The sequence below is a fragment of the Falco biarmicus genome, chromosome 7 (genome assembly GCF_023638135.1).
Source record: "Falco biarmicus isolate bFalBia1 chromosome 7, bFalBia1.pri, whole genome shotgun sequence".
Taxonomy (NCBI): Eukaryota; Metazoa; Chordata; class Aves; order Falconiformes; family Falconidae; genus Falco; species Falco biarmicus.
The window spans coordinates 50,939,950-50,957,167 of NC_079294.1; the positions used below are offsets into that span (position 1 = coordinate 50,939,950).

The 17,218-nt window shown below is 45.6% G+C and overlaps 2 protein-coding genes and 1 long non-coding RNA gene across 8 annotated transcripts in view; 1 reads left to right on the top strand and 2 right to left on the bottom strand.

Annotated features, from left to right (window-relative positions):
• The first annotated feature begins 125 nt into the window (after window positions 1-125).
• LOC130152245 (uncharacterized) lies at window positions 126-5,432 on the top strand. The gene is made up of 2 exons (XR_008822935.1): window positions 126-3,086; window positions 4,671-5,432. It is a non-coding gene; the product is annotated as an uncharacterized LOC130152245 (long non-coding RNA).
• Window positions 4,620-12,210, bottom strand: FBXL22 (F-box and leucine rich repeat protein 22). The gene is made up of 2 exons (XM_056345441.1): window positions 9,650-12,210; window positions 4,620-7,026 (listed from the first exon to the last, which is right to left on the bottom strand). Exons 1-2 carry the CDS (start codon window positions 9,982-9,984, stop codon window positions 6,681-6,683), a joined length of 681 nt encoding a protein of 226 aa, XP_056201416.1. The 5' UTR covers window positions 9,985-12,210; the 3' UTR covers window positions 4,620-6,680.
• Window positions 12,211-15,182: 2,972 nt separating this feature from the next.
• The window catches only part of USP3 (ubiquitin specific peptidase 3), a 48,594-nt gene continuing 46,558 nt past the window's right edge, over window positions 15,183-17,218 (bottom strand). For all 6 annotated transcript variants that reach the window (XM_056345437.1, XM_056345434.1, XM_056345438.1 and 3 more), the window contains exon 15: window positions 15,183-15,988. In XM_056345437.1, the coding sequence (XP_056201412.1) occupies window positions 15,823-15,988 (166 nt within the window). In that variant the 3' untranslated portion in view covers window positions 15,183-15,822. The remainder of the gene's footprint in view (window positions 15,989-17,218) is intronic.

Below are 17,218 nucleotides of genomic sequence, written 5' to 3' on the forward strand. Positions count from 1 at the left end.
ATCTCGCCTGGGACAAGACTGCTCCGCCTGAGTCTGGAGAAGGGGTAGAAATTCCTGTTGTTTTCCCTCATGTGATTGTTGTACGTTGGCAGGGATTGATGGGGAAACTTCCCGGCTGCCCGAGACCAAACTGGTGCACTGCTGCCAGCTAGTACTGGTCAAAGGGCTGACTTGATCAGCTGTAAAAATCTGCAGATCCAGGTTTTATCTAGCGGGGTTCTGTCAGTTAGGGCTAGTTGTTGGCTCATGAAAAAGGCAAAAGGTTCTTGAGCTATGAGCAAGAACCAGACTGCGACATGAAACATCTGGAGGGAGGTCTTCCAGCGGTTCTAGAAGGATGGACTTGGGGCTGTGAAATCATGCAGGCTTAGTTTCCTGCCTCGTTATGTATTATGGTTCCAAATGGGATGGAGATTTTGGTGCCACATCACTATGGTGTAGGGTCATGTGTTCACATCTTGGTCTAAATTTATAGGTGTAATATGTAAAAAACACAAGGGTAAAAGTAAAAGGGGAAAACACCATATTAAACCTGCATTATTGCCTGCTATATGTCGTTTATGTGTCTGAATTAGTGCTACTAGTTTGTGAGTCTGTTTCAATTGGGCACAGAAAATAATGGAATTGCGCCTAAAAATTAGTTTTATATGGACTATGCAGTTGGCTACTTGGATGGGGGTATTTTTGCAGGCAGCTTACCGTGAAGTGAAAGATGATGATATTAATGTTGATTAAAGGATTGCGCTTGATTGCTTTAATTGAGACTTTTTTATTGTTGTGCTTGTCCTTCGAATATTCTATCTTAGTATTATTAAAACTTATCAAGCGCTTAATTATTTTTATTTTATCCTACTCTTTGTTTTCACCATAATTATATTGCACATACATTCCTTTTAACCTGCTACTTGACATTTTTCTGTTGCTCAGGCACCTGAGTGAGCCTGGAATCACGTTCAGGTTTCTTGCATAATGCTTCTTATACATAATTTATTCAAAGATAACGAACTTACAACACTGATTATGTCCTACTATTGGAGGCCATCTGAGAAAGTTCTAACTTTGTCAGTTTAAGGGTATCTTATGTATGCAAACCTCTCCCCATATAGAAAGGGAAATAAATATTACCAGTATTCAGTAGTATAAGTAGGTATGTGCAGTTATTTATAGAAAAAATACACAGCCCAGCCTTGTAACGAACCTTGCAGTGGGCAGAGTTTGCTGTGGCAAGGTGGCTGCGAGCCATTCCCGAGTGCCGTGCCTCGTTTCCTTTCTGCCTTCCAGCACTGCATGGGACGTGACGCAGGGGCTATCAGAGGTGAGAACAGGTGTGTGACAATGAGTTTATCTAGACCCTTTCAAATTAATACGAGATACAGGGGCACAGTAAGCATAGAAGTGTTAAATTCTAAGCATAACTAGAGAAAACCAGCTTGAAACGCTTTAGCCACAGAAGTAATGTGCTGCATAGATGGCTGCGATGCCAAAAGCCTGGGTCCCTTGTTGAACATGACTACTATTTGCTGTTGCTAATTTTTTGCTGCACATAAGTAGTACCTAACCTTTGCTGTATGCTCAAATACCTCTCAAGAAGCGCTCGCTGTCTCTGGTTTATAAGGCTGTCGCTTCTTGAAGCCCATAATTTCTGTTTCTTATCCTGTTTTTACCCTGGGATTCGGTAATTTCTTCTCTGCCATCTCTGGTATTCCCAATCGCTTCTTCCTACTTCTTTCTTTCCCGCCTGGGAAGTGCCTCCCTAGCCTTTTGGGCTGTCAGGCAGCTGGACAGCCCTCTGGAACAGGTAGGCACGCCACACTGAGAGAAGATGAGCAGCCAGTCCCTGTGACTGGAGATAGGCAAGTTACTGGAACTGGGTGAAGCCCCGCTCTTTCTGGGGCTAGCAGTAGTAGCGTTGGCTCCTCGCCAGAGCTAGAATGCAGCAGGAGGAGGAATGCGCATCCGTCATGCTGAGAGAGAACTGGTAAGAGCAGAATGTGTTCTTGAACAGTAGTGTTCTCTGGAGAAGAGGTGAACAGGTGATCCAGTCAGGTGTGGAAGTTTGGTTTAGATCTGTCATTTAGCTCTTCTGACTGAGTGATGAAGTATAACGTCAAAAAATACCGCTGCTGGTAAGCAAGCAGTTTCACTGTGGTGCAGGGCTTTGTTTAATTTTCTTTTACCTTCTTGCCAAGCCGAGCAATATTATCACAATGGAAATTTGAAGGGTCTTCTGAATGTTGCTTTTTCCTTGTTGCACAGGAAAGGGCACAAACTTTCGATAACAAAGTCTTGTTTGCCATTTGCACCTGTTAACCAGATGCAGCTTCCAAGTAGGCACCTTGGTTTACGTCCCCTTTCTTTTAGTGCTTTCATAAAATGCTAGATAACAAGCCTTCCTCCCTACATAGCTGGTAAGTTAGAATTAGGGTCTGTGAAGAGTAAAAAATGTTTCAGTAACTTTAAGAGAACTTTGATGGAACTCAAATGGCTTGGAACTAAAGAAAACGGTTAACATGTTTCCATCCTTACCTAATACCCTAAGTAAAATGTAATAGTTGCATACTCAATTTTCTAATTGGATTGCTAAGTAAGAAAATGTATTATTCATGCTGAAAAACATTATCGATACAGCTATGTTCACATTTTACCACATCATGAACAAATATCCCCATTCAGGGAGGGGAGGAGCAAAGTAATATGACCTTGAGCATTTGTGCACAAATAGGCAAAGAAGCCAAGTGGGAGAGTGTTCCAAGACCCTTTTTAGCTCTGTAAACCAAAAAACCACAACAGCACCCACCCCCAAAAAAACCCAAACCCCACACCACTCCCAAAACAATCCTGATAGAAAACTGGCAAAAAGGCGTAAATAATATGTTGACAGATGCAAACCTGCTTTCATATCTTGTAGCTACTTGAAAATCTGTTACGTGTTAACATCTACAGACATGTATCTTTTATCACAGCGCTTGGGGAGCTGGCATCAGGAGAAGGTCTTGGGTTTCTAATGTGACTGTGGAATTCCTGCCTTGTTTTGACTTGTCAACAATATGTGAAACTGGTGTTCTTTCACTAGTTGTATATCCAGGGTAAGAATTGTGTCAACACCTCAGTTTCCACATCACAGTGAGCATGTTTAGCCCAGCAGTCTCCTTTCCAGGTTTATAAATGCTGTTTGTCCTTCCTGGCTGTGCTTCCAGTTTTGTTCCTTCCTTTTTAATGCATAAGGGTCCTACCTCAATTTTAGGAATAAGTTAATGCAATACCAGAATATTACAGTGTCATACAGTGCCGTTAAATATCTCTTAAGATGTGAAGATACGATAATGAAATTTGTCTTCTGAGTGAGTGTTTTACAGACAGTCACGCTGGTCAAGTATTTCTCTAGAATTTCAGCTCTGACTAAGTTTCTGTAGTGCTGTGATTTATTTCTTAGCTCAGTCAAATTAGAGAGTACCAAAGGATATCTGTGGATCAATTAACCGGGATGGAAAGAAGGAGTAAGTATATTCACTTATGGTGAGAGCTGTAAAGTCCTCTTTCCATTTTTGATGCACCACATAAAGAATGTTTTCAGGATAGCTAGCTCATCGGTTCTTGCCGAGGAAAGAAAAAGCCATAGGCATGCAAGCTACTAAAATATTTCTGCTGAGATTGTTCGAAACTTATCTTCCTAGAGAAAGTAATTGGAAATACAATTTTACAGTACTACTCTTGCAGTAAAAATTGGTTTCAAGTGGAATTTTGATAGCATGTTTCCTTTCTGTTCAAACATGAACAAAAGACAATGTATCAGTTGAAATAAATTTTCTGTTCAGGACTACCTGTGGCACCCGAGCCAAGTTCCCCATTATGACACTCCAAGCGCTTTCTCCACATATCTTTAATAAAAGGAGCAACAGTATTGTAAAAAGAATATACAGCAAGAAATTGGAAAATCAAACCAGTTGTTCCTAGGTAATTGAGGTCTAACTTCAGAACTTGTTTCTGCAGTTGAGATGCCAGTGAGAGGGGAAGAAGGTCTGCTTTGCTTCAGTGGCAGTTTTTCATGCGTTCTTTCTGTTTTAAAGAGGTACTACAGTCACACTGTTCTTTAAGGAAGAACACGTATCATGTTAGATATTTGTGTCAATCTTTTAATAATTTGTTAAACAGCATTTTTAAGAAGTCATAAATTCTGTTCCTTAGAGGAGAGGCTGGCTCTTGGAGTCTTCCGGGCATATAAAGGATTCAAAGGCAGGCAGACAGGCAGTAAGTCTGCAAAGCTGTACCTGTAGCTACAAGTGTTAAAATGCAACAGAGCTGTCAGATCATTTGAAACCACGATAGTGTTGATCTGCGTGAGTTCCAGCAGTGCAAGTTCCATTTTGTGTGCTTTTAACGAGCAGATATCGTCAGTGTTCTGTTACCAGTGCAGTAAGATTAATCACCAACAATTGCAGAGTCCCACATGTAAATGAGAAACGGGCTCGCTGTGGTACATGCACGTAGCTTGTAGTGACACAGCCCTGGAGCAGAAATGTTGACTGTCTTTATGGGACAGAACAGGATTTCCCAAAGTTAATATTTCTAAATTTGCGTTAACTGTAAGGACATACACACTCAGGTATTCCTACTCTATGTAAGGTTTTAACTTGAAGCCTTTTTTTTTTTTTTTTTTTTAACTGCTGTAGACTTCGCTGTGATTTAAGCTGGAGCTGTTCAGGATCCATAGTGTTTGTCAGACTGGTCTGTATGCAGCCTTCTGTTTGACGTCCAAGCTGAACTGACATCTAGCCCTCTGGGGGAACGCAGCTATCGATAGCCAGACTTAACCATCTGCCGTCCTTTGTAAGCGCAAAGGCCTCCCGCAGAGTGTGTTGCAAGGGAGAGAGATTTAAGGTAAATACAAGTTCAGCTGCAGAGTCGGCAAGAATGGGTGGGGTGTGCTCTCTAGGAGCCAGAATTCTGAGTTCATGTCAGAATTTTGTTGTTAGACAAAAGGGAAGATAACAGAAAGTGGAATTTGAGGACATGCTCTCACATAAGAGCAAAGCACAGGGTTTGCAACAGGGTGCTTTTTAAAAATGCATGCTGTGGTTCAAACAGAAACCTGAGTAATTCCAACTAGATGATCACAATGATTTTTTTTTTCTGTATCATTACACCAAGACAGACTCGGCAACTAAAATTGTTGACAGGTAACTGCAGTGCAGGTGGCACACAGTAAGGTGGCACTGGGAAATGTTTACCTCTTCTGGGCGAAAATCTGTACATGCGTCAAAAGCCGTTGGAACATGGTGTTACCAGTCCCGAGTACTCAATCCCAGGACCAAATCCCCATCTGTTGTACCAAGGCAAATTTTATACAGCAGAATAAAACTGTGCCAGTTTTTGGTGTCAGATTTTGTAGATGATGCCATAGCAACCTTTCATTAAAAAAAGAAAAAGAAAAAGGTTCCTTTCCATGTAGCAGAGCAGCATGCAGGAAAGAGACAGCTTTGTGGTTTGGGATGAAAATAGCGATTTGTTTTGTGCTTGGCAGTGAGAAACGGGTGCTTATATAGACCGGTACTGCGGTGTGTTCCCAATGTAGCATTTAAAGCTACAGGTTCTAGGTCACTGTCTTTTCCTATAGGTCTAGCGTTCGGTCATACTGCCCTTCCTTCAGTGGCAGCTTTCAGTGTCTTGGCAAAGTGCGTGCGAAGGGTCAGACTGTGTTTTGCCTGCATTGCCATGCAGCCCTCCTGTAATGAGCACGCCTGACAAACGGGCTACAGGTGTGAGTCACCGAGGAGGCGATCGCTGCCAGGTGCTCTGCTTTTGCTAGCAAGATCTTCTGTGGTGTAGTTATTGGCCTCAGCAGATGGAATGACCGTATGGATATATACATCCTGTAATCTGAGTTTGTTAATATCCCTGAAATTCGTGTAGATCATACAGTTACCCAAGCTCTGTCTGCTGTGGCTTTATGCCCTTTCCCATTGTGGAAGGAGCTTAGAAAGCAAGGGGGGTCCACTCTGAGCCTTGTGCCCCCACAGGAGAGTCCTCCTTACTCTCTGTGTGTGTGTGTCTTCCGTTAAGACATAAACTGTTGACCAAGTCCGAGGCTAAGGCTGGATCCAGCCGCGCCTAGGCTCGTAAGGAGTGCAGGGAGCAGGGGGGTCGCTCTGAACCTCGTGACTCGGCGGGAGGGTCTTCCTTACTGTTTGTGTCTCTGGTCTCCGTGTGAATCACTCTAACTCAGTTTTCCTTTGTATGCTTCTTCCATGCAGTAATTAATAAGGTGAACCTTGCTAATGAACTTAACTGAACCTTGTCAAAATTTATTGAACTCTGTCAACTCAATTTTATTTTACCTCAATAAGACGTACTGCTGCTTCTCTTTCAAGTGAGGTGCATTCCAGTCATCTGCAACAAGAGGGTATCGAAACTGCAGTTCTCAGCCGTAATCAGACCTAGCGTTTGTGACAGCAACGCGCGTCTTTCCAGTTTCAAGGAATAACAGAAAGAAAACAGTTTTTTTTCTTTAAGACCATCCTGGTGGAGAAGCATGCCTTTGTGCAGCCTTTACAAAATGTATCAGCCATTTTTTTGGACCTAAACCAGAATGCAGTTCCTTGCAGCAGTGCTACCCAAGAGGAGAGTGGGAGTGGAGTAAGATACTCACACTGACCGATTACACGTTACACAATTTGTTGCACTTAAAACTGAACCCATTTCCTTGATGCCTTTTCAAGCATCGACTTTTTTTCTGGTTTATTGTCTGGAATCATGTTAGCGCTTCTGTCCGCTCTCAGCGTTACCAAAGGACATTTTTCTCTGAGTTTTTCAAGACCAGTCTGTGTTATGTTCCGGCAGAAATCCACATGGAGCGTTTGCAATGATCCCCCGTAGAGGGTCACTGCTGCTAGTGTCTGGTCTGTGATCCGCACACAGTTTTCCAGTTTGAGTGTCTTGAGGTTTGGGCAGTTCTTGAGAAGCAGCAAGATGCACTCATCTGTAACGTGGCCACACCCAGCGAGGGTCACAGATAGCAGGTTTGGACATCTGAAAACACGATTGTTACAGGTGAGACAAGGGGGAAAATACGTAATAGAGCTTGAAGAAGCTAGTATAGTCAAGAGTAAATATGAAAGGTAGACAAATACATCCTCTTCCATTGGGAGGGGTAAGGTGGCACGAGCAGGTGGGGGCGTATGTAGGCCTTAACGCTGAGCTCTGCTGGTCGTGAGGCTTACCTTTGCCTTGTGTGTCCGTATGTCGGTACCTCGGTGTGGTGGGGAAGGGGAGGTAGGCGCCTATTTCAGCTGCAGCTGCGTTGGTTTTTGGAAGGCGGTGCATGGTGCCGCGCTTCTCCGAGCGCAGCACGTGGGCGAGGACTCAGGTCAGGATGAGTGTGAGGACAACTGAGTGAAGAGCCGAGCATGGGCAAGTAAGACACTTCCACTCCTGATTCTATGGGGATTAATGGGTGTGTTTCAGCTCCCTGGATGTACTTAATAGATGCCAGCTAAGAGTGTTGATGCTCGAACCCCAAACAGGTCTTAAACCTTCCTTCAAATCACTGAAAACGGTAAAAATGCTACTGGTAAACAATGACGCAGCAAATTTCAAAAGCTTCCTTTTTGTGGCTTGGGCGGATGGGGAGAGCACAGCGAAGGGCTGCTCCTAGTCACGGTGTTGGCTCCGACTCCCCGTCCGTGGGTGGCAAACGGGAGCAAGGCAGCTCCGCGTGCAGGGCCCCTGCGCGCCACCCTGCCAAGCCTTCGCAGAGCGAGCACGGTTCCGCTCCCGCCCGGTCAGCGAGGTGCAGCCTGGTGTCCGTTAGCCGGGGCTGCTGCGGGCCGTGCTGGTGCAGCGCCAGCACCAAGCCTGGGAGACCCCGGGGCAGAGCGGTTCGCCTGCCTCCCCCCGTAGGAGCTGTGCGGTTGCCGTGAACACATCCGTGCTCGGAGCCCGTGTCGGGGTGGGTGTGCAAGGGCAGTGGGAGCGAAGAAGGGGCTCTGCCACGGCTGCGGCGTGTTCGTTTGTCCTTAAAACTGGTACATGGTACGTTCCCGTCTCTGCACCCCAGCCCATCCCCCCACTGCTGCTTGACTTCACCTTTGGAGCAGGGGGAGTAAAGTGTGCTGCTGTCAGCGTGGTCGTCCCCCCAGCCCCCCTTTTCCTTTACCCTCAGGAACAGTTAGAAAAGCCCGTGGTTTAGAGCAGGCGAAGTTCAGAAGGGCTCCAATCTGCCATCTCTGTGACTTCATCCACAGAGTGAAAGTACTCCAGGGTCGGGGGGAAAAGCTGGATATTTAATTTGCATTCTTCTTTGCACAGAACGCTAGGGATTTTGTTTAGATGGAAATGCTTTCAGTGGGGGAAAAAAAAAAAAAAAGGCAGGAACTTATCTTAGGAAGGCTAAAGTGGATGAGGTGCGCGGGGGGGGTGAGTGTCAGTGTAATTTTTAAGAATTCAGTAACTAGTGGAAGCAAACCCACGTTAAGGCTGAAAGGCCTTTGCTGGATTTTGAGAGGCTTTGAGATCGCAGAGAAAAGCATTTAAATGTTAAACTGTTTCTGCAGACCTGTGGTTGTGTCCCCTTTCTGAATCCTCATTTGTGATGGCAAAAAAGTGGAAATAGTTAAAGTCTGGCATTGTGGTAGGCAACCTAGTGCCAAAATGAGAGAGTGCATCACCCAATACCCTCCTTTTAGGCACAGAAGTGCTTCCTAATGATGCTCTGCTAATTAACCCAAACTTTTCTATCAGTTTGTTCTGGAACAGTTACTTCTGAACTGTATTACTTGCAACTTAACGTTCTGGTTTGAACCTACATTTCAGTCCTTGTTTTGAGCCTGCACCGCTGCCGGTTCTCACCAGGACACCATGTGCTCGCAGTATCCTCTAATTTGCCGGGGTTTAAATTGCCGCTGCTAAACAGAGCTTTCTGCCTTCCGCGCTGTGGCACAAAGCCCTGCCCTGGCAGGGTGGGCACCGACATGCCCCTTTCAGCTCCCATCTACGATGGCAACCGTCCCTGGTGGTACTAAAACACTAGGGTTGGCCCTACCCCGTTTGCTGCTCCTAAGGTAATTTAACTTTTTTTTTTTTTCTTTAAAGCTGTTTTGTAGCAGTAAAGCTCTTACAAGAAATGCTGTGTACCCATCCACAGTGATAATTCTTTTCCTTTACTGTAGTTTATAAAAAGCTAAGAGTTAAATTTCAGTATAAAAGCAATACTTACTTCTTAGAATGAAACAAATTTGGTGTTTGGTAACATGTTTAATTAACTTGGTTTTGTTGTGACATGTATTTGCTATTTGAACTCATGCCTTCCCTCTAGCCCGTGCCCCCCCGCCCCCCCCCCCAGTGCTCTGCACTGCCAGAATGGCACGTTTCAGTTAAGCAGCCATTTAGTAGGCAGTGTTGCACTTCCCCGTATTACTCTTTTTTTCAAAAACAAACAAGGAAAAAAATAGGGTTAAGGAAAGTCGATATGCAGTATATGCTACTGCCACTGTAAAACTAACTTCACGCTGCAATCAGACTGCAAAGCCAAAGCACTCACGTACTTAATGCTCCATTTCAGGTAGGATGTATGGAGTAAATAGCTCTCAATTCTCTCATTTCAAGGCAGTTAACCTTTACAGCAGATGTAGAGTTTCACACTCAAAGAACATACCTGTTGCAAACTTCTAGTAAGAAATCATTGACAGTGTTTTCGTGCCTGTTACAGAAGTCTTTCTGGAAATTGTTTTTCATCCAGTCCTCAATGTTACACACCTTGACTCTCTCTGAATACCAGCAGATGGATAAGTATTTTAAAGCAGGTCCCAGGAGAAAATTATCCTTCTTTAGTTCCACTGGAGAGTGAAAGTTCAACAAAGGCCACAGTACAGGATCCTGAAACACTTCTAGCAACTTGTGACATGTTTTTGCTAAACTTTTCCTACTATTTTTGTCCAGAAAAGAAAACAGATGTAAAAGGCATTCCCGATTCAGCTGGGTTATGTGCATAGCCCCTCAGAGCGTGTTAGAAAGCCGACAGTCTCCTGGCCGTGTGGAATCACGGCAGTGCCGGAGGGGGCTGACAATCACCAGAAGGCTGTTGCACATATATGGTTGTGGAACGGTGTTTATTTTTGGCGAACAACTGGTGCAGAAGCTAAGAACGGGGAAAGGAAAAGAAACACGAATGCATGCAACTCTTGCTCTGTTCCTGCAAGGGAATGGGATGGGCATGTAGAGCCGCAGTACTTGACGGCCATGAAATGCTTCCTTAAAAGGGATTTGTTGTTGCTGTGGGCGCTCCCGATGTTCAGCGAAGTTCTTGTGCTGAGTTACTGAATGGGGTGGGGGTGGGGGGTGTAGCTGCAGCTGCAAGGCAGAGCGGTGCCAGCCTTCCCCGCTGGAGGCTTTGGCTTCCTGGGCAGCAGCAGGTCGGGGACTGCAGCGCGCAGCCCCTGGCGCAGCCCCTGGCGCAGCCCCTGGCAGCTCTGCTGGTGCTGCTGCGGCCAAGCTTCCCCTTCTGCATCACGGCTGGGGGCTGTTACACTGGGTAATGACCTTTCGCAAACGGCTTGTAAAAGGTGCTGCAACATTCCCAGGGCGCTTTAAAACACAGACAGCCCCACCGACAAACACACGCACAGAAACCTGGGCAAACCCACAGACAGCAACAGCCGGACACGGGCACCAACAGTCACAAGCAGTCAACAACAGGCACCAACCACCAACACGAACAGGCACAAACCGGCACCAATGAGCACCAACAGGCAGACACCAGCAGCGAGACATGGACACCAGCAGGCACCAAAGGCCACCAACAAACATGGACATCAGTGCAACAGGCAGACGCCAACGGACAGAGCCACCTACACACAGACACGTCAGGCACTCCAGCTGACAAGCGTCGGGCTCTGGAGCAGCTCCCTGCCCGTGGGGTGTGAACAGCCCAGGCAGCCGGTCCCCCCCAGCCACCCGCAGGCTCTGCCCGCAGCCCTGGCTGTACACGTCGCCCTGAGGGGTGTGACAGGTTCAGTTCTGCTACCATCGACTTGGAAATGTTGGTGGGAAAAGGATCTAGAGAATCGGTTTTAAGAGGGCAAGTGCTTGTTTTCCAGTTCTCCTAGAAGAAAAATAAAGCTGCAGCAAAGGGCAGGTCAGAATTAAAAGCAACAATGAACAGCCCTATCACTTTAACGTTTGTGCAATAAAAATGCTTGAGATCAAGGGATTTCACGTCTGTCTTCTCTCTGGTGTTAATACAAGAAAACACATTCAACTGCCCCGGAGCTGGGAACAGCAAGGCGCGCTGCAGGGGTTTCTCAGGCGGCTTGCATGGGTTTAGTAGCCGGATTTTACTTAGCCGCATTTTAATTGGGTTTGTTTCAATATATGACAGAGTTGAGTGGGACCAGAGTTTCTCTTTTCCTTCTTACCCCGTGAATGCAGTCTGAAATTCAGCTCTGAAAAACAGACATTTTAAATTCACTTGCAGTCTGCAACAATTATTTTAGCTCCTATCTGTGCCTGAGTGCTGCATATGCCGACGCACAGTGACGCAAAGAAGCAGCGGTTGTGGATCTGTTTAATTCTTTAGAGTTAGTAATTTTCTACTATATAACAGTAAGCTGTGCTTAACAATTGCCAGTCTTTCGGTTTCGTATCCTTTGTCATTTACTATTTTCCCAGAGCTGAGGAGGAGATCCCGCTCCTGGCAGGCTGCAGCCAGGCGGGGATGCCCCACCAAGGGGCAAGAAGAGCTGGTGGCCAGCCCATCCCCCCGGCCCTGGGAACCAGCGGCTAGAAAGGGGGCCAGCACGGCTGGGCTTCGCTCACACGAGCGTCCCTCTAGCCTTCGGAACTTACCTTCGTTCCTGAGCAGGTGTAAAGAGTTGAGATGGCTTGGAGTTGCGGTATGTGCAGGAGAATTATTTATAAATAAAAAAGGCAACCGGCAAGCAAACTTGAATGACGAGGATACCAGTGCCAGGGTGGACTCTTACCATGCAGAGGACGCAAACGCCACAATCTGGTATCAACATTAACGGCTGTTGGCTGACAAGGCCCTTTAAAATTGAACACCAAGGCCTCGTTTTGGTTTTGGGAGCAGCGTTAAATAGCGGGAACACTTCAGTTTGCTTTGTTTTGTTTTCCCCAGCACAAGGTAAAGCACTCTGCCATTTCTGTTCAAAGGATTAACAAGTCATCATGTTCTGCAAGGCCCTAGAAGGACAAGAGGAGCTTCATTTTCTAAGGAAAGGAGATACTTTAATGGCACATTTTCCATAAACACACTGTGTGAATGAGATATAATTCATATTCAACCTGGAAATGCTCCAGAAACACACAAGATGAGCACAGTCAGTAATCCTCACTGAAAATTACACACTAGATTTTAATGGTAAACAATTACAACTATGGCACTACAGTACTTGAGGATATCCTAAAGCACATTGGAATCAATTTTCAAGGTGCTGATTACCTCATCGGTAAGACACAGACACATCAGTAATGAAACATTGTGGGGGAAACTTCTGAACAACACGCGTTACGCTTTCCATCGATTCTGCAAAACCCCGACGGATGGCCGCCTGCTTTTGACAGGGCCGCTGTCCCTGCCTCTCTGAAAGTTCTCTGCTCTCCTGCTGACACCTGGTGCACCTGAGCAGCACCTTCTGCTACAGCATGAGGAGCAGCTCCCTTTGTAGGGGCCTGAGCAATCCGCACGGCGCTGCGCCTCGCAGCCCCCCCATCCGCCACCCTGCTGGCGCCGTGTTCCGAGCGCTGCACGTTTTGCAGTTTTGTTTTACGTAAATCTTGTCTCCAGTTGTATACGCGGCTGAACATTACTGACAAAAGGAAAACCTTTGATCAGACACATTTTGGTGAAAAATATGCAAGTCTGAACTGTAGAGAGCAGTTGTTGCTTGCGGAGCAGTCACAAGCAAGAAAAAAAAATCTTGCCAGTTAGTGTGTACTATTATCAGCAGTAAGTAGAAAAGAAACATTTGGCTTGAATGAAATGATACCCCCCGCCCCCACCCCCTCCTGCCCCAAGCTAGTAGATAAATATAGGATATACAAGGTTAAAAATGTAATACTAGGCCAGGTGCAGTATATGTTACTGGTTCAGTGCTCAGTTACTTCTTTTTCTTTTCAACACCACACTGAATAGAATACAGTGGATAAGCAAAGTTCTCCACCAGGAAGAGAAATACTTGTGTTGCCACAACAAACTGTTCATACTGTCCATCTGGGTTTGCAGTGTGAGAAAGTTAAATTAGGAAAGGATTGACAATGTACTTGTTCCAGCAAAGCATATGGCTGAGTCTGTGTCACCACCTGCCGCGAGAACAAGCGTGACGGGATTGCATCGTGCTCCCATGGCTGCGGCTCGCCCGGCCCCTGCGGGCGACCTTGGCCCTACAGAGCAAACGGTACTGCAAGGAAATACCAAAGTGGGAACATAACTGACCCAACAAATTAACTGGAGAAGTAGAAGCCGCTTAAAATAAGTGAATGTTGCTGAAGATTACAAATTGAAGTTTCTATAAATACAGAAAGGCACATTTACATCACTGGTTTGCGAGAACACCGAGACACCTGACTAATGACTACTCAAGTTAAACTGCTTCTGGCCTGTAGCGAGTTGTATATTTTAAGCTTCATATTCTCAAAACTAAAATGCTAAAGGAATCCGATCCAAGTAGCACGCAGACAAAACACAGCTGCAGGTGGAATCTAGGTGGGAGCAGTACGGCTGCCCTGCAGGGTGACGCGGCAGGACACTGCCCTCGCCTGCGCAACCAGGGGATTCTGCCTGGGGCAATGGTGACAGCTACCTACTGGGCTGCAAGAAACGCAGAAATGGCAGGTGACAAACTATCTACAATTCAAAGCAATGAATACTTCTATTTATTGTTCAATTTCAGTAAAAGAAGACATCCTTATATATGTCACTTAAGGTATCAATAATCACAATAAGATTTTATCTAGCGTACAGTTTACATAGTCATACACCATTAGCAATGCTGAATGCGTTCTGCAGTTTTGTATTGAGCCAATTTCTCTCCTTCCTGGCTTAAGATGCTGTGAAAAAATCTACAAAAATGACATTCTGGAAACCACCCGATTGTGATTTCTCTTTGTACTTATCGGTGTACAGCCAGCAGGGAACCCATGGCAGGGAAGTGACGCGTACTCCCTGAGCACCAGGCTGAGCTGTGGTACAATCCCCAGGGACAGCTGCGCTACGTGCTAAAAGGTCTTTCAGAAGCATTAACTAAGAAGGGTAGTCACATTTTACTTGAGTTCTTTCGTGTTTTACTGTTACCACAGTAACAGAAAGGCGCTGTTTATTTGCGTTAAGTAAATTCTTCTCTTAACTACCACGCCTCTGAGATTCCTGCTGCCCAGTTCCTTGCTAGGCACGTGGGAGCGGGCTGGAAGGGCGGGGCTGCGGAAGGGAATGGAAATTCGGCATTGGCCAAATTTCAGGGTTCTCTTGGGGTTCTTGGCTTTTGCAGTACTGGTTTTCCTGTCCCCCTTTTTTAAATCTTATTTGCTGATTTCCACTCTCCAGAACAGCTAAAATTACTCTATTTTTTTTTAATAGAAGTCTTTGCCCATTACATAGCCAAGTTTTAAAAACTGTATCATGCCTCCAGCTTTTGCCTAGAGAAGGTAAATACAGACACCCCCCCCAAGGCCAATGCGTAACTACTACAGCTACCCGAGTCTGCTCCCGTCCGCAGCAGCCTCGGCTCGTCACCAGCCGTCGGGCCGGCCACGCTGTGACGCTGAGCGTCCTCCCTTGAGCTGCTGGACCAGCTGTCACGCCACGCGGCTGAACACCCTCCGCTCCCACTCAGTTTTAAGTGAACTGCAGGCATTTAGCAGACAGGAGCTGTGCTTAGACCTAAGCCTGTTCTCACAGACCCCGGGCTTCGGGGCTGTGCTCCCCGTTCCCAGCAGGAAGGAGGGCTGGGGCCCGTCACCAGGAACTCCCTCGAGTTTTCAAGCAAGGAAGTGTTCGTGATCACATTTCAGGATGACAGCCTAGTCTTAAGGCAATTCAGGTTCAGTTACAAAAACTTAAAATCTCAATGCAATTTAGAGACATGTATATATTTTAAGATAATTTTTAAAAATTTGCAGGGGGGAAGGGCAGAGCGTATGTGGGGAATACTTGAATTAAACTGCAGTATTGATACAATTGAACCAACTGTTTATTTACAATGATTCCTGAAAGTCAGCAGCCTGAATACACACCAATACAGCAGCAATTACCTGGTCTATTTAATGATGCCACATCTCCTCTCTCCTGCAGACAAAGAATGATTGCTCAGAGGTCACGGTTTAGTTTCTTGCACGAGGGAAAATAATACGTGCAAACAATTCCTTAATTTGAAGAGATTAAATCATATCTACGTAACAGCTGTAAGAACAGCATGAAGTTGTATTGCTCTTCATAATCAGAAGCACATTTATCTTGCTTGTAAGGAGGACAGAAAGCTTCTCTGATGTAAATGTGCCTTTAGAAAGTGAGAACTGAAAACATTAATATAAAAAAGTCAAATAACTATTTCATGAAACTATATATATAAAAATTGAGTTATCACGACTAAAGCAGCAAATCAAAATCTGCTGAGGTTTTCTGGTATAACTAAAAAAAAGTTAGTTTGTGTCCAAGTTCAGTAAGTCAAATGCTACCATTGACACAACAAAACTAAAACCCACAAGAGGAAATTGAAAAGTGCACAATGAAATTAATAGTCTTGGATCAAGTATTTATGGAAAAATGGAAATGTTTTGTCCGGTGGACTTGATAAGTAAGAATTAAAGGAGGTATTAAAGTTTATCTGATCCAGATTTGGCTTGCCGTTCCACGTAGAAGAGGATGTAGGCCTTGGCCTTTACCACAGTCTCCTCGTCGGTCAGAGTTACAGTACTGTCGTTGAAATGGAACCAGCGGCCTTCGTGAGCTGCGTATGCAGTGTAATGTCCAGAGCCAACGCTGTCGCGGGGGGAAGGGGGAGAGAAAGGACAATCAGAAGGAGGCAGAGCAGCCCGTTCCCTGACGCATTTGCTATTAGGGCTAAGACACTTGCAGGAACCAGAGGAAGAAAGCCACTGGCAGCCCTCCACAAGAGCTGGTAAGATGCTTCCCTTCTTAACCTGTGGGGCTCAAAGTTCTCCAAACTTAAGTTTCACGTTAAATAAAATGGTCACTTACTGGGATGAGTTAAAAGGGCTTTTTGTATTCATTCATTCGCATCCCACAGTTTTGGTGCAAGGCTGCTTGCAACACTGAACTTCAACGTTTGCCTACGTAAAATCAAGTCTGTTTATCTGTTGCGATTCAAGCACTAGCTCTAAAAACTTGGCTACGCTGTTTTCAGGAATCTTCCCCATTTCAGTCTAGTGACAGGAACAGAGTCTAAATACAGTCAAAAGCACTCACAGCAAAACTAATCCCAGAATACCAAGAAGAAAAATTTTCAAGTTCATCTTAAACCAATCCACGTCTTAGAGCCATAATCTCTTAAATAAGAGTCTTAACACACCAGAACTACAACTCCATCGATTTTCATTACCCTGCCACCCCAAGATAAGGCTTGCTTTCACCTTACAACACACACTCGATGTTTCCAACCATCTAATTCCAGTATAACCACGACCAGCTTTCCTTTGCTGTCCATAGACTTTTCCAACGACTGAAGCACCAGTGAGAGGCACTGCGCGCTGTCGGGGCTGCCTTTACTAGTCACGTCTTTCTAAGAGTCCAGACCACTCCTCCAGGGAAAGCAAGAGGGGCTTCCTGGACAGAACTGGTCTGGTATCTTTGAATTAAATTCAGGTATCCGCAAGGTTTTGATTAATGGGGTTTAGTTACTCTGAGAAAACTCCTTTCACAGCTCACACCCGCAGAGTGGCTGCCCAACCACCACCACCGTGTTTCTCTCGGGATAAACAGGTGTCTTGTCCCCACTACCGTTACTCTCAACGGATCCGTCCAGGGCTGGAGAAAGGATGCAGGGGGGGAATCAAAACCACACCCGGCAGCTTTACTTCAAAATATGAACACCAGCCAGCCTTGCGGCAGCCTATTGAGTGTTCACTCCTGCGGGACTGCAGGCAATACGGGATAACTGCCTTCACTGTGCCAGTCTTGGCTTCCAGTGGTTCCCAACACGCGCACACACTCTCAGCATTAAGGCACGTGCACCTTTCAAACTGAGTAAAA